Here is a 25,499-nt window from a genome sequence, read left to right as displayed (position 1 = left end):
ATTGTGACACTGTTAGCATTGATAAAAATAATTAACTAATAATTTTGATATATTTAATTTGGGTGATTTTTGAGGAGTGAGTACCTGCTAGTTTTGATTGCTCATACATATTGCAGTTTATTCCTCTACTTCAAAGATGTATCTGTCGTCTATGGTGACTTTAGGAATGGGAGCTATGAGGGGCCAATATTTGCCTTTCTCCTTTTCACACCTCCGTTTCATTATTGGACATAGGTGTAAATGAAGTTGCAAAAGCGAGGGAGGCAACCCTCCTTGCTCGGGAAAAGATGTGAGCCTAGGGCAATTACTGAATTGAAGAAAGGTGAGGTTTTGAATGGTCTCCATGGAAGAAGATATCTTCTTCAGATTTGGGAAATTCCAAATCGACAGATGCGTCAAAGAGGTGGGCAGCAACATCCCATCTACTGGAAAGCTGGACACCGAATATTCTTCTTCTTCTGATACGTTACCTGGGCCTTCAAGCCGGAGACTTTCAAGAGAGGAGAATCTGTGCAAACCCCACTCTGATAGTGGCTTACCAGTCTTCACATTCCGGATATCAAGATGAGTGAGGTTGGTGAGGAAATTCCCTTTCTCTAGAATGTAGGAGGAGACGATTTCTCCTCCTGCAGGCCAACTTTCTATCACCAGAAATTCAAGGGAAGCGAAGAGGCTGTTGTTGTTGCGTAAACTAGGGTTTGGCAAGAGGACCAATTCTAGTTTTTCGCATTTTCCGATAATCAATGTTTCCAGTTTTGTTGCGGGGTGGTGGACCCATTCTTCCGGAAGGGACTCCAGATTATCACACCTATTTATCACCAAGAACTCCAGATTAGAATCGTGCGCTGTCCACCCAGGTAAGGACCGCAGAGCCTTACATCCATCAATCTGAAGTTCTCTTAGGCTAGGCGGAAAGCCTGTCTCTGAAAAAGATACCAGACTTGGACAAATACTGATGTACATCACCCGAAGAGAAGTGAAGGTATGTAGCCCCCGTGGCAGTTTCTCCAGCTTTTCACAATTACGTATACCTAGTCTCACCATGGAAGGCACTCCCTCTTGTTGATGTAGCCCTTCGTTTTCTACATCCTCATCTTCTTCAAACAATGAAACAAGTTGCGGACAATCATCAATTTGCAAGACAACGAGATTGTGTTGTAGTCCCTCCTCATTCTGCCACAGTGTTGTGAGTTCTTTACAACTAGAAATCTGCAATTCTTTGAGTCCCTTAAGCCCCTGGGTAAGCCATTTTGGCAATAATGCAAGTTTCTGAATCATCTCAATGCTCAAGGAAGTTACTGAACTCAGATGCTTGGACATTGCATTTGCCAACATCACTTCATCATCTATGCTTGGATTGCACAGGGACTCAGGGATCGAAACATTTCTAATATTCAAGCAAGTAAGGGAACTGGGTTCAAGCACGCTACATGTCTCAAGGAGCACTGGAAGGCTTGGAAGCCGAACATCACTCATGGACAGGGAGGTGAGTGACGGGAGAACGAGGCTAGAAGCTTCAACCAGCAGCCGCGGGCAATTTATAATCTCAAGAGTTTTTAGGCAAGGAAGATTACTCGGCAACATTTGCACAAGTTTGGGACATTTTTTGATGGAGAGCTTACTAACACGAGTGAAGGTTTGAACTTCTTTGTCAATTCCAAAAATGTACCAATCCTCCCATTCTGACATATTCTCAAAACATAGTGTCTCGAGTAATGGAAAAGGTTTGGCGCAATGCTGCCCATAGAACTCACAACCCACATGCTTTACACCACTCGTTCCTTCAATTTGAAGGTCTTTCAAAGAGGGTAGTTGTCCAAGTGGCGGTAAGGAAGTGCAATTTTTACAATTTTGCAACTTCATGCACACCATATTGGAGAACAAAGGATCTCCTATCCAAGTTGGAAAACTCATACCATGGTAGCCTCTAATGTGTAGCTCTTTCAGCTTCTTGTGAGGTTTTAATATGTCAAGCATTTTTGTAACCATTTCATTTTGTAAACCATCCAAGCTCTCACTACTCCATACCATTGTTAGCACATCTATACCTTGCTTGTCGTTTAAACACACCCCTCTTGCATCCAAAGGATCAACTACATTTTCTATTCCTGATATGCAAAGTTTCCCTCCAAGATGAATCAAGTTCCCCAACTCTCTTATCCGAGACCCATTGTTGTCTTTCATAACAATAAAATTGGATAGTGTTTGGAGACTTGTTAACTTACCAATTCCTCGTGGCATTTCTACTAAGGAATTTGAATCAATCATATCGAGATGACGTAGGTTGATAAGGTTTCCCATGTCTGCAGGCAATTTCCTCAGTTCTGGACAACCTCTTAGCATCAAAGTTTGTAGATTGTATAGGGTACCTAATGATTCAGGTACTGTTCTGATTCTGGTGTAGGAAAAGTTAAGATATCGCAAATGTTTCAAATCTCCAATTGATTTTGGAATAATTTCGCCAATGTGATATCTATTCAAACTCAACACCCTTAAGCGTATCATCTTTGGCAACAAATTAAGGGCAACATTGCTCGTCAAATAACAAGATTTATCTTTATCTAAGGACAAGGGTAAGAAGGTCCTTACATTCTCGGCTTCATAAAAAGTTTCAAACTTTTTGATTGCATCAAATTTGCTTTGCATGTAAGATGAATGTCGAGCACTCTTCAATTTTCTACATTGCTCCTGATCCTTCAATTTATCCTCCAATCTAAAACAAGTATATCCTGCAACTGACTGAGCTAAATCATTGATGAGGTCATGCATCACAAATTTCGAGTTTTCACCACCACTTGATGGTTGGAAAAAACACCTCGACTGCAATTCACGAAAGTATTCAGCTCCTAAATCTTCCATTTGCTTCTTTCCATTTTGTTGCTGAAGAAGGCCTTCTGCCATCCACAAGAAGACTAACTCCTCATCCTCAAATTCATAGTCCTTTGGCAGTATAGAGCAATATGCAAAGCACCGCTTCAAATGTGAAGGGAGATGATGGTAGCTTAATCTCAAAGCTGGGAGGATTTCACTGCCTTGTTCAGTTAAATCCCATATTTTACTATTCAATACATTTTCCCACTCATCGTCTCTTTTTTTGCACCGTAAAAGGCCACCGAGTGTCCTAGCAGCCAAAGGCAAACCTTTACATTTTTCCACAATTTTCCTACCAATAAACACCAAATTTGGATTTGCATCCATGCTTCTATTCCCAAAGGCATGTTGTGCAAACACCGACCAACAATCATTTTCTGATAGATGTTGTAACAAATGGTTTTGAACGGTTCCCATACTCGATGCAACATCTCCGTCACGGGTTGTTACAATTATCTTACTTCCTGGGGCTCCATCATTAATGGGGCTCTTCAAAACATTCCAATCATTGTATTTCTTGTCCCATACGTCATCTAAAACAATTAAAATCTTTTTTCCAACCAAATTTTGCTTTAGCTGAACTTGAACTTGATTCAATTCTTTAAATTCACAAGACTTGGAAGTAATAGACTCAAGAATTACTTTTGAGATTCTCAAAATATCAAACTCATCAGAAACACAGACCCATGCTTTCGAATCAAAATTCTTGTTCACTACTTCATCGTTGTATACCATTTGTGCAAGGGTGGTCTTGCCAAGCCCACCCATACCTACAATGGGAATTACGCCGACTTTGTTATCACTTGACTCATTTCTTAGGAGAAAATCAATTATCTCCTTTTTTTCCTTATCCCTGCCATGTATGCGAGGTTCATGTATCAAGGATGTGGAGGGTGGTCTGTGCCAAGCTTTAGCAGATTCTTCTGCAAGAATCTGTTGTAAACCAAGTCCACTTCCGTTTTCAAGAATATTTTTCAATCTGGTTGTGATTTCCTCTATCTTGGAAGTAGAACTCCTCGTAAAATCAGACAAAAAAGTTGTTGGATTGAGTCCTTTACAACATGTAGGTATCATGGCCCGTAGCTTGCTCCTGCTGGTGCTAGCTGCTTGAGACTCTGATGTTAACTTACGCCGTAAAGCTTCAGTGGCAAATTCATCCAGTATGTCATCCAGATCATAAGTCAGGTCTGTGAGTTCCTCCAGCCACATTTTCACAGCTCTATTTTCTATTTGTTTCCCCTCCGCATCAGCCAAGAATGCTTGAATTTTAGCTAATTCTCCACTCCATCTCTTGATGTGAGTATGAACTTGCTCCTGACGAGCAAACTTCAGTAGTTCAGTTGAGGCCAACTTCTCAAACAACACCTTAATGAAAGCAGCAAGAAAGATTTCGCCTATAGGCATTGTTTCCCTAGTGAAAATAAGGAAGTAAGAAACAATATTATATCAGATTTAGAGAAAGACACAAACAAACCAAGAAAAGCATGAGACTGAAAGTCTAATTGGTTTTAGAATGAATTCATAACTGAGAGTAACAAAATGGATAGTCATGATTATTGCGGCTACAATTACGTGTTTACATATAGGCATATATTCTATCTTATCAAAATCAATGGCTCAAATTTTTTTTGCAACTATTCCACACGCCCAAGAGAAAAATTACTGGAAAAAAAATGTCGTAAACAAAAGCTTTATATAAAATACCATATAAGAATGGGTAATTATTGGTTCCGCTACGTAGCTCGAAATATCAAAGGCTCGAATGGCTCGAAATCTCAAAACGATGTCGTTTTAAGGGTTTTTTTTATTCTCTTACCGGTAAGATAATATTTTCCGTACCATTCGAGCCATTAGAGCTCTACACGTTCGAGCTACGGATCATTTTCGGGTAATTATTTAGTAGGTCCTTATGGTACTGTTCACGTTGAGCTCTCAACCATTATGGGTGAGACCATACTAAAGCACTTTTATTAGGTACTTGATAAATAAAGAATGATCCGCAAAGTGCATTTTGTAGTTTCACATTTGTTGGAAGCACCACATGGATAATATCACATTGTACTCCGAGACTACCTAATATATATACATATATATCAAGGAAAAGTCTAGAGACTCACCCTTATCCACCTAGAAAATTCCGGGTGAGTGATTGTGTAGTGGAGATTAATTTGTATACTGTAGGGTCCATGTGAGGTGTGGTGGAAATTAATTTCTGAGTTGATACAAGTGGATTTGTAATATTACTCATATATTAATAAAGATGATACAATGATATTCTTAAAAATACAAATCAATTTAATAAAAAAAGAATTGAGAAAATAAATTTTTATTTTTAAAAATAATAGGAAAAAATATGTCTCTTTGAAAAATACATTATGAAGTTAAACACAACTCTTTATTTTTTATTAGTCAAAGTACAATACAGGAATTTTTTTATTTTACCTAAAAATATATATATATATATATATATATTATCTATATGCTCTAACGTTACTCTTATTTTATCTATTTCTTCAAACTATTTAAAGAGTCTCTCAAGACTCTCCAAATGTACCTAGGTAGGAAAAAAAATGTTAAAATGGTTAGTGTAGTAACTAGCTCGTTGGAGGAAGTAAAATAAGACAAGACTAACTATAATAGTAAAGAAGTGTCTTTTAAATAACTCATTGAAAATACTCTACATAATGCAAATAGCATAAATATTATGCCATTGAAACTTTCTTCCCAAACAAAAGTAATGTGCAGTTAATGACGTCACTATGTTATAATCCAACAAAAATAATTACTAGAAGATAATGCATGGCCAGTCAATTGCAAGATGTTCACTAACTATAAGCAATTAAGTCTGTATTTGATAGAATAATAGTTCAATGAAATAGATAAATTGTCCTTTAAAACACCATTGAGTTCGAGTTACTCCAAGGGGTCACTGGAGGTTTGCTTGGTCATTAATTTCATGACCATAGGGATTAGTCGAGATACGAACAAGTTGACTCCGACATTAAAAATAAAAAAATAAAAAAATCAGTGGAGAAACTAAAATGACAATACTCCCATGCCATAACATCACTTTATTCCTATTTATTTAGTTTAATGGCATTGGATGAAAATTTGAAATAACCATTTGTAATTATCAAAAATCAAAGGCAGTGTCGAGGCTTGCTAATCACCCTAATTTTATCAAGAGGTGATAAATGAACTTTTAGGTGATGTGCTTAGTATAATCAGTTAAGACTGTTGCTTATAAGAGCAGATAGTTCAATGAGACTGCTATGCTGGTCATAGAATCTGAAGCTAATTTCAAAATAATGAACTCTTTCTTTGTCAAAAACTTGTTTGGTAAAAATTGCAGAGATTATTATATGATTTCTTGAAGGGGTTACACTTCTAAATTTTTTTAGTTATATTACATAAATCACTCTATGTTAGCTAACTGATAAGTCAATTAACCAAGTTTACTTATGTTTTGTTTGAAAATATCGTGATTATCCCTACATTCTCCTTAACGTCTGTCCTAAAATGCAGAGCCATACCTCTATCTTCTTATTTATCTTTCACTATAATAGTGAATGAACTAATTTATACATGATATGTGTGGATTTAGATGCTATACATTACATGTTTGGAATTGAGATCTTCATTTTAATGCATAAACTTGTAACATATTGTTAAAATTCAAAATCATCCGACTATAACTGTTACATTAATTTGAATTTAACTATTCTTAAATTTAAGAAAAAAATATGTTAACATGACTCTTTCACAACCATTAATAATGAAATAGACATCTCAATTTTATTAATGTAAGGGAGAGAATCTGAATTTTATTATCTTATTTGTACGTTGAGGTGTATATATCTTCTTGTGAATATTGTGTCTATAATATAATGGTTTTTGACAGTGATACATTTAGATGAGATCTAGTTTGGCAGTTTGGAAGCTGTGGTTTTGTTTTATGATGAAGATATTGAATCAAGTTAAGTCCAATCAAGGATAGACCTAGGATAATATTCTAATATAAGAGAGGTAAATATATACATATATATTAACAAAAATTTTAAAAAGAAGATATGAACTATAATATTAATTTCTATTGACATGAAAGGTGGAAAATAATATGAAAAACATATATAAATAAATATATTTTCTTATATTCATGTTGAGTTACAAAACATATAGCAATTGAGAGACAATCTAATGACACTAGTTGTGAGAAACAATTTTTTTTTTGTTATCTTTTATCTGAATTGTTAAATTTTATGTTTTGAACCCCATGGATATAGATGTGGAGTCGTGCAATCACTTAATTATTTTGGAGCTTAAAATAATTAATTGCACATTTGGACTCCCAAAACTGTAGAAATTTATACAAAAATGAAGATATTTTTAGGAGAATTCAATTTTGTGACTTGGAAGACACTTTTGAGAATATTAAAATCATGTGTTGGCGTTACATGTTTTGGCCATGCAAACCACGTTAGTTACTCTGAACAATGTGCTAATCATTTTTACAATTATATAATTTGATATTAAACAATCTGAATTTTTGTGTGTAGTTGAGATTGTTCTGTCTTATTTAAAGTTGAATGTGGATCATTGATAGAAGGTTCAACTTAAGTATTAAACGAGGATGACTAAGGGACCTATTTATACATGGTGTGGGATTATTTTGAAGTGCAAAACACATTTTTGCAGTTGCTACCGTGGGTATTCCCTATCCTTTCCCTTTGATTTTTGCTTCCAAAAGTCGATCCTTGTGAGCTTTAAGTCCTTGTCGCTTTAGGTCCTTGTCTTGACATTACAACATAGATTCCAAGACTTCGAGTGTACTCTAGTGTGTTTATTAAGCTTAATAGTGAGTTTTAAAGGGGGAAATCTTATGGATGTACTCTTTTAATGGTGTATATCATATGCACTTTATTATAAATTAACGTAATTTTACTTTAAAATTTCATAATATCAACCATAAAATACGTAATTTCACTTCAAATTAGCGTAACAAAATGTATAAAATTTTATGATTCATGTAACAAAAGTTTGTGACTTAGTTACGATAATTTTTGTTACGCCAACCTTTTATACTTTCGCTCAACTTCCAATGTGGTACTTCTGTTTAGTATTAAATTCATTAACACAAATTAGGCTAAATTACCCTTTGCATCCTTGCAGTTTACATAAAATCTCACTTTAATTCCTTTTTTTTTTTTTTAATTGTAACAATCAACCCTTTACGTTTTTGGTCATATTACAAAAATTTAAGGGCAAATTACAGTGGTAGTCCCTGCAGTTTATTTTGTTTTCATTTTGGTCCATGTTGTTTCAATTTGATCAATTTTGCCTCTTAATTTCACGGATTGCGTCATATTAGTCCAATAAATACTGGCGGTTAAGTTTGATGGACGGAAAATCAAATGATGTTTCAATTTGGTCCCTGTAATTTACAGGATATGTCAATTTGGTCCCTATTGTTATGACTTTCCAATAAACTATAGGGACCAAATTGACACATCCTATAAACTACAAGGACCAAATTGAAACATGATTTGATTTTCTGTCCATCAAACTTAACTACCGTTATTTATTAGATTAATATGACACAATCCATAAAATTAAGGGGTAAAATTGATCAAATTGAAACAACAGGGACCAAAATGAAAAAACGGGTAAACTATAGGGACCATTTACATAATTTATCCAAAATTTAATTCCCCCTCCCCCCCCCCTCCCCCGCTTTTTCTACTTCTCTATTTTTCACATTATTTTCTTTTTCTACTATATTTTTAAAACTCATCACCACCAACCACCCCTTCCCTACTACTCTCCATCCTTTGTTCTATCTCTTCAAATAAGATGACATTTAAACTTGACCGAAAGTATAAAGAGGGTACTTGTTACAATTAAAAAAATAGTAGTGTTATATGTATCAATTAACATATCAATTAGTGTACCAACATATATTATGATATTACCACTTCAAAACTATAGACTCCACCCATTATACAAACTATAAAGATCCAAAGTCTTTAAAATTATGCTATATCATCTATTAGTTCACTAATTGGTATACCAATTGGTGCATATAGCTTTATTCTTACAAGAATAAGGAACCACTGTGAGATTCAATGTAATTTTTAATTTGGTTAAATTACGGGGAAAAAAAAAAGAACTTAGGTTTTGGTTTTTGTAACAAAATAACTTTGAATTTTTAATTTTCTCAATTTAAACACTAAATTTGTCATTTTTATATTTTTTTTTCAATCTCAACCATAGCTATTTTCATTAAATAAAATAGACGGGAAAAAAATGGTATTTTATGTTCGAAAATAATATTTTTGGCAACTTTAATTCGAGATTAAAGTGGAACCCAATCGCCGATTGAGGTGGGTCTGAGTGGGTTTGTATTCTCTTGAGTGAAAAGATTACAATACGAAAATAATGAGTCGAAACCATTGGATTGTAAATGAGAGTTGTCTCATAAAGTGGATATCAATAAAAGTTGGACTTAGATTTAAACTTAGTCTTGGTTTAGACTGGGCCTAAGCTTGGGCATGTGTTGGGTTTGGTCTTGGACTTAGTTTTGAGCTTGAGTTGAGCTGTGTTGTGTTGGATTTAGCTTGTGCATGTATTTGAGATTGGGCTTGGATCGGATTATGACCCAACATCCGTTTTAGTTTTGCGACCCATATGGTTGATTTATTCAAATAGCATTATACAAATATTTATTTGTATATATTAAGTGCATGAGAGATTTAGACTATTGTAATTATCATCTTTTGATGATGGAGTTGATGATGATATTAGTAGCCATGAGTTTTTAACCTTTGTAACTCTAGCTAATAGCTAGAGTTGATAGCCTTTGTTAATGACATTTTGATTGCCCTCATGATGATAGACTTCATGGTTAAGGACTCTCCTACTTGTAGAGGTCTTTTCCCTCCAACTTAGTAGGATGTTTTTAGAGATAATTTATTTATTTATTTATTTATTTTTTGTATGGAGAATGGTGATTTTTTAGATGAAGTTGGAGATGTTTCTTACATCAAAGAAAAATTCAAAGAAATTTTCTTATCTTTTTTTTGTTAGCCCCTTCTTTGGTTCTTGTTAATGAAAGAGTTCTATATCATTGTCAAGTTCGCCGAAACTATCCAAAAGATGTTTTTACATTAGCTGGTTTTGACCGTTGTATCTTAAGAAACAGACACCGATGTTCCTCCAATACCCGTTGGCGAGGTAGCGAATTTGTTTTAAGGAAACTGTATATACCACAGGTTTCGATTTGCATTCCTTATCTTTTATTCTTTAAACTTTTAGATTTAATCTATTTCTTGTATATTATTTTTGTATGTCCATGTGCATCCATCTTGTAATATGTTCTAATGTTGTAATTTATTTTCTAGTCTTGTGTTTTCTTTAAGAATTAAAAATTAGATCGTTTTATCTTCACTATTTTATTTTAAATAATTTAGTTTTCTATTATCAGGAAAAATACTAACATTGTAGTCATTAACCTCAATATATATATACATAAACTGATGAAAAAATAACATTTTAGTCAATGTATATTTTCATTCAGTTTAATGACTAAAATATTATTTTTTTCTATTAATTTTAATTAATAAAAATAGACAAATAATTTAGATTGAAAATTAAAAGTTTAGAGTCTAAGTTGAGAAAATTAAAAATTTATGATTTATTTTATTGTCAGACTTAAATTCTAATGTTTTTTTAAAAAAAAAAATAATTGTCCTTTTTAATTTTGTCCGTGTAGATTGGTTTCCTATTAATTAAGAACGCATAGAAACTAACAATTTTTTGCCATTTTTCTATTCTCTCTTGCTTAGGAGAAAACACAGCTAAAGCGAAGTATACAAAAATAGTGTAAGGCAGTAGTGACAACATTAATTCTTACAGATAGTGTCACTCTATAAGCTTAATTTTCACAAATTTTATAAGAAACAAAATAAAGTAAATAATATTCACTCTTTTTGATTTTGGGTTTTTAAAAACTGCTCAAGTTTTTTGTTTTTGTTTTGTTTTTTTTTTTTTTTTTTTATGTTTTGTTGTCTTTAAATTTTTTTGTATTTTAGTTAATTTTTTTGAATAATACTGGGGATCATGAAAAAAATATCATGAAATGTTTCATGAAGATTTTTCATCTCTTGATTAGTGTGTGGTGTTTTCTTGTATGTGTAATCTAACGGTAGAGAATCTTTCATGATTATTTTCATAATATTTTTTTTCATGATACGTAGCATTACTCAATTTTTTTTAGATGCACTTAAAAAATAAAGCAAAATATTTGTGATTTTTTTTTAAAAAAAATTCAATAAAAACCAAAAAAATGAAAAAGTATTGAATTTTTGTAATTTTTTGTATTTAGTGAATTTTTTACAAATATTTTACATTTAAATGTATTTAGATTAAGTGAATCTAAAAAAATTTTAAAAAAAATTGCTTTAAAATTTTAAAAAGTTTACTAAAGACCAAAAAAAAAAAAAACAAGAAAAATTAAAAACTATTAACCAAACAGAGTGAATTTGCAGTGGATCTTAAATAGGTGTGAATTTCTATTTGATGGGATCCTTAATTTTTAAATGAGATTAAACTATATTAACTAAAATATTGATAATATAAATACATCTTTTATGAAGAATTTGGATAGCTTGATGAGCCATGGAACCTATCACATCCCATGTGAAGTCGCCCAGTGTAAGGTTTCATTTGTTGAATGACACAGGGTGCAAGTTTTTTTACACATCTTTTATGTTCAAACATTGTGTTTGGAATATAATCAACATTTCACTGTGAAAAAAATCTGTTTGGTTTCAATTTTTTTTGAAAATTTTAATTCATATATATACTTTTAATTTTAGTGATTTTTTTTAACATTTAAATTTTTTTATAAATTTTTTAGATCCACTTAATTTAAATACATTTAAAACTTACAAAAATTTGTAAAAAATTTATTGAATATAAAAAAATACAAAAAATATTTTGAATTTTTATATATTTTTTCTTGTATTCAATGAATTTTAAAAAAATTATATAATTTTTATACCTTTTAAGTGTATTTTAAATGGATCTAAAAATTTAACAAAATGATTAAAATATTTAAAAAGAAATTAAAAAATAGAAAATGAAAAATAATAATTTATATATTGTTCACATTTTTTTTTATTTTTTAAATTCTTATCCAAATTGTTAGTACCAACTTATCGTTTTCTATTAACAAAACAAAAATATAAATGAATTTTTAAAAAATTATATAATTTTTAAACTTTTTAAGTGTATTTTAAATGGATCTAAAATTTTAAAAAAATGATTAAAATATTTAAAAAGAAATTAAAAAATAGAAAATAGTAATTTATATATTGTTCACATTTTTTTCATATTTTTATTTTTTTCTTTTTAAATTCTTATACAAATTGTCAGTACCAACTTATCGTCTTCTATTTCCAAAACAAAAATATATGATCGTTTTCAAGAAAATTGCTCTTTTATATCTGTGCTACTACAAATTGGTGTCTACAGAGTGGACATACATATCTAACCAACTAAAAATTATAAACACAACATTCAGCAACAAGAGGAAATTATGAAGTACGGAAAATTGAGCATCCATAAAATATGCAACGACACTCTATAAAACTAGACACCTGCATCTATAATATATACACCTCACTATATATTGAGATATATTATGATAATAATAAATAGAATAAAATAGAAGAGAGAAGCTAATCCATGGCAAGAAAACTTATGCGTTTATATGTATGTATATTAATTTTCTAAAATGAATCAAATATTATACAAGCATATATTTAAATTGTGTTTGGATCATAAATTTAAGTAGGAATATTAAAAAAAAAATTTAAAAAATGAGATAAATATGAATGAAATATAAGTTAAATTTTTCTTTTTATTTTCAAATCTCTATCTAAATTCATAATTTAAATACATAATTCAAATTTAGAGAATGAGGAAATTATAAGAGATAAATTAAGGAAAACGAGAAATACCTTGAAGCAAATTAACTTGAGAGAGAGAGAGAGAGGGGGGGGGGGGGGGGGGAAGGGAAGGAAGGAAGCCTGTAGAACAGAATAACTAAGTGAGCTTCCAACCACTTAGAAAAGAGTGAAAATAACGTGAGACTCAAATTAAGAAATTGTTTGGCAATTAATGATTTTAGTTAAAAGATTAAAAAAATATTTAAAAAATAAAAAATATGAATTCATATTAAAAAGTTAAAAATTATTTTTATTCACTTTAGATTTTATATATTCTTATTAATTTTAATTTTTTTATTTATAAATAATCAAATCTTACAATATAAATAATTTAAATCCACACAATATTAACAGACACAACAACTTTAAAGTTTTAAGCACAATTGTATTCTTTTGTCCATAGGTGGGTGGGTGGGATATTTTTTTAGCATTTTTCTCAACCCCACATATGACAGGCACAACTGTAAAGCACAGCTGTGTTCTCTTGTCCTTAGGTGGGTGGGACCTTTTTTTTTTAGCATTTTTCTCATCACTATCTTTCTCCTTTCCCTGTACTCATTGAACAAGTGACCATGACATCTATACTAAATTATATATATCAAGAAAAAAAAAAGATTTTTAATGAGAATGAATGTGAGAATTAAGTTTTCAAACTATTTTTTTTATAATTTAAAATGTAAACAGAAAATTTATCGATTAGTTGATTAAACTAAAAAAATATAAAAAAGTTCTAATTATTTATGATTTCAAATTTTAAAATTCAAACCAATATGAGAAATCATTCTTATCCTTACATATTAATTTCCGAAAATGAATCAAACATTATACAAACATATATTTTTAAGTTGTTTTGGGTCATAAATTTAAGTAGAAATTTAAAAATGAGATAAATGTGAATAAAATATAGGTTAATTTTTTTTTTATTTCTTTTTTCATTTTTAAATCTCTATCTAAATTTATAATTCAAATACAAAATTTGAGAAAATTACAAGAGATAAATTAAAGAAAACGAGAAGTACCTGGAAGCAAATTAACTCGAGAGAGAGATAGAGAGAGAGAGAGAGAGAGGACTTGTAAGGAAGGGAAGGGAAGGGAAACCAAGCGAGCTTCCAAGTTCCAACCACAGAGAAAACAATGAAAATAAGGTGAGACTCAAATTAAGGGGTTGTTTGGCAATTAAGGATTTTAGTTAAAAGATTAAAAAAATTATTTAAAAAAAATAAATAAATTCATATAAAAAAATTAAAAATCATTTTTTATTAACTTTACATTTTATATATTCTTATTATTTTAATTTTTTTTTATATTTATAACTAATTGAACCTTACAATATAAATAATTTAGGGCAAATTACAAATACCCCTTTGAGGTTTGGTTAAATTACAAATACTCCCCTGAGGTTTGAGAAATTATAAATTTTCTCCTAAATGCTATATTTGCATAACAAATTAGGGGGTAATTTGTTATGAAATATAAATCTCAGGGACGGGATATAATTTCTGAAACCTCAAAAGAATATCTATAATTTAACCAAATCTCGAGACAGGTATATATAATTTGCCCAATAATTTAAGTCGCCACAAATATCAACAGGCACAACAACTTTAAAGCACCATTGTATTCTCTTGTCCTTGGGTGGGGTGGGGTGGGGTGGGTGGTTGGTGGGACGTTTTTTTAGCATTTTTCTCAATGAAAAAAATATTTGAGATCCTTTTTTTTTTTTTTTTTTTGAAGACTTTTACAATTTTTTTTAGATTTTCACTATTGATGTATATATAAGATTCACTCATATATATGTAGGGCTCACACCATTAATGATGGAGATTCAAAAAAGATTGTGGGAGTCTCTAAAAAATTATTCAGTGTGTTTAATTTGAGTTTTCTGGATTAAGTTTTTTAAAAATTGACTTTTTTAGTTTTCGTAATTTTTTGTTTTTAGTGAATATTTTTTAAATTTTAAACATTTTTTTTTTACTTTTTTAGATGCACCTTACTTAAATGTATCTAAAAAGTAAAAAATTGTGAAAAAATATTTTAAAAAATTAATAAATACATAAAAATATAAAAAATGTACTGAATTCTTGTATTTTTTTTATATTTTTGATATTTATTGAATTTTAAAATTTTTTTTTTACAATTTTTGTATTTTGTAGGTATATTTATGTTAGGTGTGCCTAAAAAGTAAAAAAATTATTTAAAATTTTAAAAAAATTCAATAAAAATAAAAAAACATAAAAAATAAAAAAATAAAATTTTCTGAAAAGTATTTTTTAAAAAGTGAAAACAAACAGGGTGATTGTTTTCTCAACCCTACATGTGACAGGCACAACAAGTTTAAAGCACAGTATTCTCGGCTGATTTTCCAGACTACGACATTTTCAAAATTTTTGGTTTTTATCTTTATTTTTATTGTAAGGTAAAACGGTTTTAGTGAAATTATTTTTCAGAAAACGACTTTTGAAAAGCCGTGTTTCCCAATTAAAATATATAATAAAATTTAAATACAGAAAACCGATTTTGAAAAAATAGGTTTTAATTAATTTTGAATTAATTAAAAATGGTTTTGGTAAAATCGTTTATACATTATTTTTTTTTAATTTATATTTTTAACATAAATATTTTTTGACCAAAAATATTTTTAATACAAAAATGATTTTAGAAAAGTTGTTTTATAAAATGGATTTAGAAAAACCGTTTTCACAATTTTTTTTTTTTTTTTTTTTTTTTCTCATGTGAGAAGGTTAGACCTGGGAACCAAAAGAAGAGAGAGAGAGAACAGCAATTCCAATGCATTGAAAGATGAGTTTCTTTAGAAAATCATAACAGAGACAAAACATAATCCATATAATACTCTAACAAATCTCATCAAGATTCATCAAGATCCCACGTTCAATTACTTATTATATAAAACATATATTGTGGGGGTTTAGAAAATTATTATTTTAATAAATTATTTTAGTTTTTATCTATTTTAGTAGATTAAAATTTTTGTATTTAGGAAGATAATTAATTTTTTTTTTTATAGTTGAATGTGATGTTTGTAAGAAAAAAAGTGGAATAGTTGTGGATTTAATATAATATTTTGTCTTATTAACTATTTTAACTTATTTTATCTTTTATAAATTTTAGCCTAAATTATCGAATTCATATTTTATAAAAAATCAAAAAATATACTTATTTAGGACTGGTTTGGCATAGATTATATAATCCATCTTTTTTATTTTTTTTCTATCACATCACCGCTCTACTTTTTTGTACATCTTTTCATAAAAAGACAAAAAATATACTTTTTTAAGACACTCTCAAACAACCCTTAAGTTAAAATCCCACTTCCCAAACTGCCCTTATATAGACACACATCCCTGATCTTCCACCGTCTGCTTTTCTCTATCAAGAAAGTTCTACTCTCGACAAGGCCTTGTTTGGTTTGTGTTTCTAAAAAATTTTTGGAAAAAATTCTTTACAAATAAGTTTTTAAAAATAATTAAACCAAACAAATTTTTCTAAATTTTTTTTCCAAAACTTGTTTAGTTTACAAGTTTTCCAAACAAATCTTTCTCTCATATACATCAAATTAATCATTTTTTCCAAAACTCTCTATCAAAATAATTTTCGAAAACATCTTTTGAAAAAAATCAAACCAAATAACTTTTCATACTTTTTATCTCTAAAACTCATCTCCCAAACTCAAACCAAACATACCCGGATTTTTTTTTTTTTTTTTCCTCCTGTGTGTGCGCGCTCGCGTTCGGGGGGGAGCTCATGGTGTTGTGTGAGAAATGACAAGTGTGATATGTAAAATCTGAACAGTGGATCAAATTATAAGATAGTGTTTTTTAGATGCGGTTCGATAACACTTACGTTTTCAGTTTTTTATTTATATTTATAAAAATTTTAAAAATTCAAATAAAAATTTGTTTGATAAATTTTTTTATTTATAAATCAGTGGTCTCAGTTTATAAATTTAACCAAAAAATATAAACTCAAAAAATGTGTTTTTGTTTTGAGTTTTGAGTTTTGAGTTTTAAGTTTTTTTTTTTTTTTACCACTTTCCACCACCCGCCACCATTGTCTTCCGCCGCCACCCCCCACCACCACCTGCCACCACCACTCACCACTCACCTGCCACCACCACCCACCATCCGTCACCACCACCCATTAACCACCCACCACTCACCTGCCACCCACTCACCACCACCACCCATCCCTCGCCACCACCACCACCACCCGCCACTATCATCCACTGCCCGCTACCACCACTCGCCACCTACTCGCCGCCACCACCACTCACTAGCCACCTGCCACCACGCACCACCACCAGCCACGCACCACCACCAACCACCTGCCACCCACCCGCTACCACCACCCACCACCACCACCACCACCACAACTACTCACTCGCCACCACCCACCACCCGTCACCGTCACCCACCCACCCACCACCACCACCACCCGCCACCTACCCGCCACCATCCGCCACCACCCACCACCTGCCACCTACCCGCCATCCGCCATCCACCTGCTACCATCACCACCACCACCGCCCACTCGCTACCACCCACCACCCGCTGCCGTCACTCATCCACTCACCATCACCACCCGCCACCACCACCCACCTGCCACCACCCACCTGCCACCACCACCAATACCCACTCGCTACCACCCACCATCGGCCACCGTCACCTACCCACCCACTACCACAACCCGCCACCACCACCCACCACCCACCACCCACCCGCCACCACCCACCACCCGCCACCGCCACCGCCGCCACCACCACCCACTCGCTACTACCCACCAGCCGCCACCGTCACCCACCCAGCCACCACCACCCGCTATCCACCAGCCACCGTCACCACTTTCCACCACCGTCTTCCGCCGCCACTTGCCACCATTTGCCATTTCTCACTCTTTTTTATATTTTTAAATTTTTTTAAATATTTTGTCAATTATCAAACGCGTTTGTAATTTATGTTTTTCTAAAAATAAACAAAAAATAAACAAAAACCAGTTTATAAAATTTTTGTAAATATAAACTGAAAACGTAAATGTTACCAAACAGACCCTTACTGTTTACGTTTTTTATTTATATTTACAAAAGTTTTATAAATTAATTTTTATTTATTTTTAAAAAATATAAACTATAAACACGTTTGGTTTAAATAAAATATTTGAAAAATTTTAAAAATATAAATTAAAAAATATGTTTGTTGAGGCTTAAAATATTTATATTAATTTTTTTATTATTTATGACAATGGGATCACACATATTATAATTGAAAAAAAATAATTAAAAAAATTATTTGAAAAAAAAATTATTGGAAAAAAAATTGTTAGTCAAGTTTTTAAATTTCTGTTTAAAAATCAACGTAAACTCATTTATTAAGTTTATGTTTTTTTCTCGAATTTACAAACTGAGACAGCTATTTATAAATCAAAAAAATTATCAAATAAGTTTTTATGATAGTTTTTTAAATTTTTGTAAATATAAACTGAAAACCAAATAGTTACCAAACATATATTGTGGGGTTTTAAGAAAATATTTTAGTAAATTATTTTAGTTTTTAGTTATTTTAGTAGATTAAAATTTTTGTGTTTGGAAAGATAATTAATTTTTTTTATAGTTGGATGTGATATTTGTATTTTCAAATTAAAAGCTATTTTAATTTATATTTTCAACATAAATATTTTTGACCAAAAATATTTTTAATACAAAAACGGTTTTAGAAAAGCTGTTTTATAATCAAACACATCACTTAAAATTATTCAAAACTCAGTTCAAAAATTAATTTCAAAACTCATAACCAAACACACAACTCAAAACTCAAAACTAAACTCTTTTCAAAATTCTATTTTTAAAAAAATATTTTTTATTTCGTTTCTTAAAATTATTTTTAGAATCATGATTTGAGTATGGAGTCGTGTTTTGAGTCATGAGTTTTGAAAAGAGAAAATTTGTTTGATTATGAGTGTTGAGTTGTATTTTGAATTTTGAATTGTCTTTTAAAAATTTTTGGATTTATTTTTTATAAATTTTTAAAATTTTTCTTAATTTTATTTTTTTAGGATAAATATTTTGTATTTTAAATATTTATTTATTTATTTTAATGTGCACTATATTTCATACATTTTTGTGTTGTATTTTTTTAAATATTAAAAAATTGAAAAAAAATTAATTTTTATTTTAAATATGATTTTTATTTTATTTTATAAAAATATCTTTAAATATTTTTTTTTGGTTATGTGTTTTGTTACGATTTGAGTGTAGAGTTTTGAAAATAATGTGAAATTTCGAGTAATATGTTTGGTTATGAGTTTTGAAAATAATTTTTTTGGATTTGGTTATGATTTGAGACTCTTTTTAAAACTCAAAATTCTTTTTAAAATTTAAAATTCAAAAACTCCTATCAAAACTCTTTTTAAAAAACTTTTCAAAACTCAAAATTAAACAATTTTTTTTTTTTAAAAATTCAACTCATAATTCCATACTCAAATCACAAATGCACATTCAAATCATAATTTCAAAACTAAACCAAACGCCATCCAAAAGTTCTGAATTTATGTGGACCCAAAAAATGATAGAAATTTTTTTGTAAAATTTCAAATCCGAAATTCACAAAGGAAATTGAAAGAAAAAAACTTAAAACTTTAATTTATATTTTATTTATATTTTTCTCATATTTTTATTTTTTAATTTTTTAAAATCCTTACCAAAACGACATACGACTCCTGCACCAACTTTACGTTATCCATCTCCAAAACAAAAATATATATGATTGTTTCCGCGAAAACTGCTTTCCTAATGGGTTTTAAACACTTCAAACACACACATATCAAACCAACTAAAAAATAAAAACACAACATTCAACAGCCAAAAATAAATAAAATAATAATGAAGTTCAGAAAATTGAGCACCATAAAAAATGGAGTGGCACTATAAAACTAGATGCATGTATATTTATACACTTCACTTTATATATTGCGATAATAATAATAATAATAATAATAATAATAATAATAATAATAATAAAATCAAATTTATATACAGAGTATACAAGAGAGAAATTAAGGAAAACGAGACGTACCTGGAAGCAAATCAACTTAAAACCAAGAGAGAGAGAGAGAGCTTGCTTGAGAAATGTAGCAGCAGAAGAGAATAATAACCAAGTGATAAATACAAGAGAGAATTTAATAATTGGATTTGTTCTTACTTGTCTATCTGTGTTTGTCTTTTCTTTTTGTCTTTTAAAAATGGCCAGTCCGTTTGGTAAATTATTAGATTAATAAAATAAAAAATTGTGACTTCTCACCTAATTTTGAAAAAATAAAATAAAAAATGATTGTGATGTTTCATAATTTTATTTGGACAAGATAAGAATTAAAATAGAACACGTCTCTTTTTATTTTATACATGTTTGATAAATAATTTTAGATATTATAAAAATATTATACATAATTATTTGTACTTTTTTTAGAAAAAATTTCACTAATTTGATGAGAAATAAATATGAGTTTTAATTAATTAATTAATTTGATTATTTCTTCTTTTTTTTTTTTGTTATTTCTTACCTATTTAATTATTCAAAATAAATGAGAATCTTTTCCTATATTTTTTAGCAATGTTACATCTCCTAATTTTACTTCCTTAATTTCACCTCTAATAGTGTGACACACTCCCTTATGAATTGATTTCACACCCCTCTCCCTCTTATCTTTAATTTTCTTAATTCCACATTAGTAGATGTGAAATTGAAAAAATAAAATTAGGAGATATTCTTTCGTCAAATAATTCAATTAGAATAATGTCATGCTCAGCAGTTACATCATCAGAACAAGGAAAGGATAAAATAAGGGGTAGTTTACCTGTCCCTGGCAATCTGGCATATAAAAACCAAGTTGCACATCAGTGGAAAGCTGTTGATAATTTCAACACGAATGTGATCTACAATTTTAATTAGGATTATTTATATCACAACTTCTTAAATTATTAAAAAATATTATTTTGATTCTTTAAATTATAAAAATATATGAATAAGTGTCTTAAATTATTAAAAAAAAGTATTACTTTTCTCCTTAAATTATAAAAGTATATAAATATCCTCCTAAATTATTTTAGTGTTTCACTTTTACTCCTTCCGTTAAAGGGTCTAGTTGGTTTGTTTTTATAGTTTAAAGAGTGAATTACACTAATAGTCCCTATAGTTTGAGGCTTGTGTCACTTTGGTCCCTAACTTTTCAATTGTGACACATTTGACCCTAAATTTTGAATCTTGTTCCAAATAAGGACAATTGAAGATATCATTAGATTTTTCAAGGGTAAAATCGTCAATTTGATAAAATATAAACTAATTTGACAAAAATAAATGTCAAACAAATATTTTTAAATTTTTAAAAATTAGTTTTACTCACTAAAAATAAAATTACGTAAAATAGATAAATCTTTTAGACATTTATTTATTTTTTTTATCAAATTAATTTTTATTATGTGTTTGGATAATGATCATGTAAAATTAATTTTTAAAGAATAATCATGTAATTTTTATTAATTTTTATCAATTTTAAATAATTTTATCATTGGTGGATAAAAATAATTTTTTTTAAATAAAAAATATTTTTTTGACATTTATTTTTGTCAAATTAGTTTATATTTTATTAAATTTACGATTTTGCCCTTGAAATTAAACAATGATATCTTCCATTGTCCTTATTTGGAATAAGATTCAAAATTCAGGGTCAAATGTGTCACAATTGAAAAGTTAGGGGCCAAAGTGACACGAGTCCCAAACTATAGGGACTATTAGTATGATTTACCCTAGTTTAAATGGTCTATTTATGCACTTCTATAATTTAGGAGTTAAAGTGATATTTGTTAATAATCTAAAAGATCTATTTATATACTTTTTATAAATGAGTCAAAATAATATTTTTTAATAATTTAAGAGTCTTCATTAAATAACCCTTTTAATTATAAAGGAAGGATAACTCATAAAGGAAAATGCTATACACCCCAAATGAATTACCAAATATTCTATCAAACCTGTCACATGGGTGTGGGACCCACACACACATGTGATTTGTATGGGTCCTATACCCATGTGACAGATTTGGTAGAATATTTGATAATTCATTTGGGGTCTCTAAGAGTTCGGATTGTCGGTCGCCTTCTCCTGTCGCCCTTCCTGCAGCGCCCCAAAACGACATCGTTTTGGGGCCAAATTTCAATTAAAAAAAAAAGAAAAAGAGACAGAACAGAAGCAACCTAGAGAGGGAGGAGAAGAAAGAATGGAGAAGAGACAGTGTCTTCTAATCAATCCTCAAGGCTCTCATGGAAGCAGAGATCTTTCTATTTTTCTCATGGGCTTTATCTATCTCTATCTGGAGTGTCCCCTTTGCAAATCATACAAATTTGAATAACCCCAAAAACAAAGATAAAAATTATAGCGATTCCAGTTTTTCCTTTTCTATATTGTTGTACTCCGGACTTTGGTTCCGTGGAGTTGGTGGTTGTATACCGTGTTGTCGTCCTTAAATTCTTTTTTTGAGTTTTAGGATGTGTTGGGCATGTTTCGAGCAGGTGGGTTGAGCCTTGGTCTAAAATCATGTTGCCAGGTTTTTGGTCGTTCCACTCGAGCGGGTCGTCTAGCGCTCGAGCGGATATTGCACACTCCCAGTATTTTCGTGCTTTGCAAAACTTCTGCAGGGGTGATTTCTATGCTCGAGCGGATTTCCTGCGCTCGAGCAGGTCGCGCTCGAGCGGGTAGTACATTGTTGATGTAAGTTCTGGGAGGCGGAAATCTACGCTCGAGCGGATTGGTTTTCGCGCACGAGCGGATGTACTTTATTCTTGTGTCTTGGCGCTCGAGCGGGCCTTATTGTGCTCAAGCGTGACTAGATTTTTGTGCTTTAAGCTTGAGCGTCCTGTTCCACGCTCGAGCGGAAATGTCGTATATCAGAAGGCAGTTAGGCATTTTTAAATCACTTTTTACATTCACTCTCTCTCTCTCTCTTACTTTCCCAAAACCGACTTTGAGAGCCTCTCTCTCTAGAAACTCCCTTCTCTCTAGGGTTTGATCTAGTAGGAGTGATTTCCCCACCTTGGGTCTTTGTAAAAGTTGTGTTAATCGTCGAGGGCTACACTTTGATCCAAAAGTTTCGGGATTTGGAGCATCTTGATTTTCGTCATCTCCTTCGTTGGGTTTCATCTTTTGAGGTAGGGATTCCTACTCACTCTTATGGGTTTTGACCTAGATATTGAGTTTATTGTATAAATGGTTTTGGGTTTTGGAAACTAGGGTTTCAAATGTGTAATCTTGAAAAGAGGGTTTTGTTTATTTTGGACCATAAATACGAATTTGGGTTTCAAAATGAGTATATTGATGTTGTTGGTAATATATGGACTCTTGGAGTCAATATTGGGAAAAAAACGCAAAATGCCATGTTTGGGTATTTTCTGGTCATTAGTGTAATTAATGACATTTGTCGAGAAAATGTGGAATTGAGTTGAATATAATGGAATTGGCTCATTATGAGATGGATTAGTGAAGTTGGATTTATTAATCGCTCACCTTTGGAAATATGGATATTTTATCTGTTGGTGCTTTTATTATCTGTATGCCAAGTTTGGGAAATGTGAGTTCTGGCTAGGAGAAGTCAAGTTCTTAGGCCATGTGGTATCCGGGGAAGGGGTGTCTGTTGATACATCCAAGGTTGAGGCAGTGCAAGATTGGGTATAGCCTAAGAGTGTTTTTGAGATTCGCAGTTTTCTGGGATTAGCGCCGGTTTGTGAAAGATTTCTCCAGGCTAGCTTCGCCGTTGACTAGATTGACGCGGAAAGGGGTCAAGTTTGTGTGGAGTGAGACTTGTGAAAAGTCGTTCCAGGAGTTAAAAGTTAGGTTGACCATCGCTCCGGTTTTGATTATTCCGGAGAGAGAGTTGGGTTTTGCGGTTTATTGTGATGCCTCACGAGAGGGTTTGGGTTGTGTGTTGATGTAAGGGGAGAAAGTGGTAGCTTATGGCTCACGTTAGTTGAAAATACACGAGAAGAATTACCCTATGCATGATCTTGAGTTAGCAGCTGTAATTTTTGCCTTAAAGATTTGGAGGCACTACCTTTATGGCGAGAGGTTCGAGGTGTTCTCGGACCATAAGAGTTTAAAGTACCTGTTTACACAGAGAGACTTGAATTTGAGGCAGAGAAGGTGGATGGAATTCATTGAGGACTATGATTTCGAGTTACACTATCACCCGGGAAAGGCCAATGTTGTGGCCGATGCCCTTAGTAGGAAATCCATTAGTGATGTAGCTTGTATAGCCATCCGGGAATGGGAGATATTGGGTGCACTTGGCGAGTTTGATTTGCTTCTGGGTGAATTCGTTGAGGCTGCGGCCTTGTTTTCTGTTGTTGTAGAGCCTACACTCGTGACTCGAGTGTTGGAGGCACAGAGAGGTGACCTTGAGGTAGAATCCCTCCGAGAGAAGATCTCCAGTGGGAAGGTTGAGAAAGGTTTGACGGTGTATCCCGACCTGAGTGTGAGATACAGAGACCATTTGTTTGTGCCGGAGTCTTGCCGAGAGGAAGTGCTCCGAGAGTTTCACCATTCACGCCTTGCGGTGCATCCGGAAGGCACTAAGATGTATCGTGATTTAGGTCGCGAGTTTTGGTGGCGGGGTATGAAAAGAGATGTGGCGGTTGTCGTGTCGAAGTGCCTTACTTGTTAGCAAGTGAAGGCCGAGCATCAGAGGCCAGCGGGTTTGTTGCAACCCTTGCCTATTGCCGAGTGGAAGTGGGAGCATGTCACTATGGACTTCGTTGTAGGTCTTTCGAGGACTCAGCGGGGTAGTGATGCTATTTGGGTGGTTGTAGACCGGTTGACTAAGTCGGCGCACTTCATTCCTATGCGCGTGAGAGATTCGGTAGATCACCTTGTCGACTTGTATATTCGAGACATAGTGAGGTTGCATGGAGTCCCAGTGATGATCGTCTCAGATAGAGACCCTTGTTTTACTGCTAGGTTATGGCAGAGTTTGCAGAGTGCCTTGGGCACTAAGTTGACCTTTAGTATGGCTTATCATCCTCAGACTGACGGGCAGTCCGAGCGTACTATTCAGATCCTTGAGGATATGCTTCGAGGTTGTGTCCTTGACTTTAGTGGGACGTGGAAGAGGCACTTGCCCTTGGTGGAGTTTGCCTATAACAACAGTTTTTAATCGAGTATCAGTATGGCACTGTTTGAGGCCTTGTATGGCCGACCGTGTAGGTCTCCAGTTTGTTGGGCCGAGGTGGGTGATGCACATTTGTTGGGTCCGGAGTTGGTTAGGGAGACGACGGAGAAAGTTGAGCTTATCCATAGGAGGCTTGTTACAGCCCAGAGTTGCCAAAAGAGTTATGCCGACCGTAGGAGGAGGCCTTTGGTTTTTGAGATAGGTGACCATGTCTTTCTAAAGATATCACCTAGGCGAGGTTTGATGAGGTTTGGGAAGAGTGGGAAGTTGTCCCTTCGGTTTATCGGTCCCTTTGAGATCCTTGAGAGGATTGGGGAAGTTGCTTATCGTTTAGCTTTGCCACCGCAGTTGTCCGGAGTGCATGACGTGTTTCATGTGAGTATGCTTCGGAAGTATGAG

At 32.0% G+C, this 25,499-nt stretch overlaps 1 protein-coding gene across 7 annotated transcripts in view; it reads right to left on the bottom strand.

Moving 5' to 3' along the window:
• Positions 1 to 20,127, bottom strand: part of LOC114294623 (putative disease resistance RPP13-like protein 1) — a 31,823-nt gene extending 11,696 nt beyond the window's left edge. For 6 of the 7 annotated variants that reach the window (XR_014361684.1, XR_014361687.1, XR_014361686.1 and 3 more), the window contains exons 1-2: positions 12,891 to 13,562; positions 85 to 4,282 (exon numbers count right to left, since the gene is read on the bottom strand). Coding sequence is in view for 2 of the 7 variants with exons in the window: in XM_082915759.1 (XP_082771885.1) it covers positions 118 to 4,275 (4,158 nt within the window). In the remaining 5 variants the exon portion in view is untranslated. Of the gene's footprint in view, positions 1 to 84; positions 4,283 to 12,890; positions 13,563 to 19,963 lie in introns of those variants that run through there. The other variant, XM_028238753.2, reaches the window with a different exon arrangement.
• Between the last annotated feature and the right edge of the window lie 5,372 nt (positions 20,128 to 25,499).

Source organism: Camellia sinensis, chromosome 2, assembly GCF_055761805.1.
Source record: "Camellia sinensis isolate YWXY chromosome 2, ASM5576180v1, whole genome shotgun sequence".
In the NCBI taxonomy this organism is placed as follows: Eukaryota; Viridiplantae; Streptophyta; class Magnoliopsida; order Ericales; family Theaceae; genus Camellia; species Camellia sinensis.
This window is presented reverse-complemented; position numbering and strand designations above follow the sequence as displayed.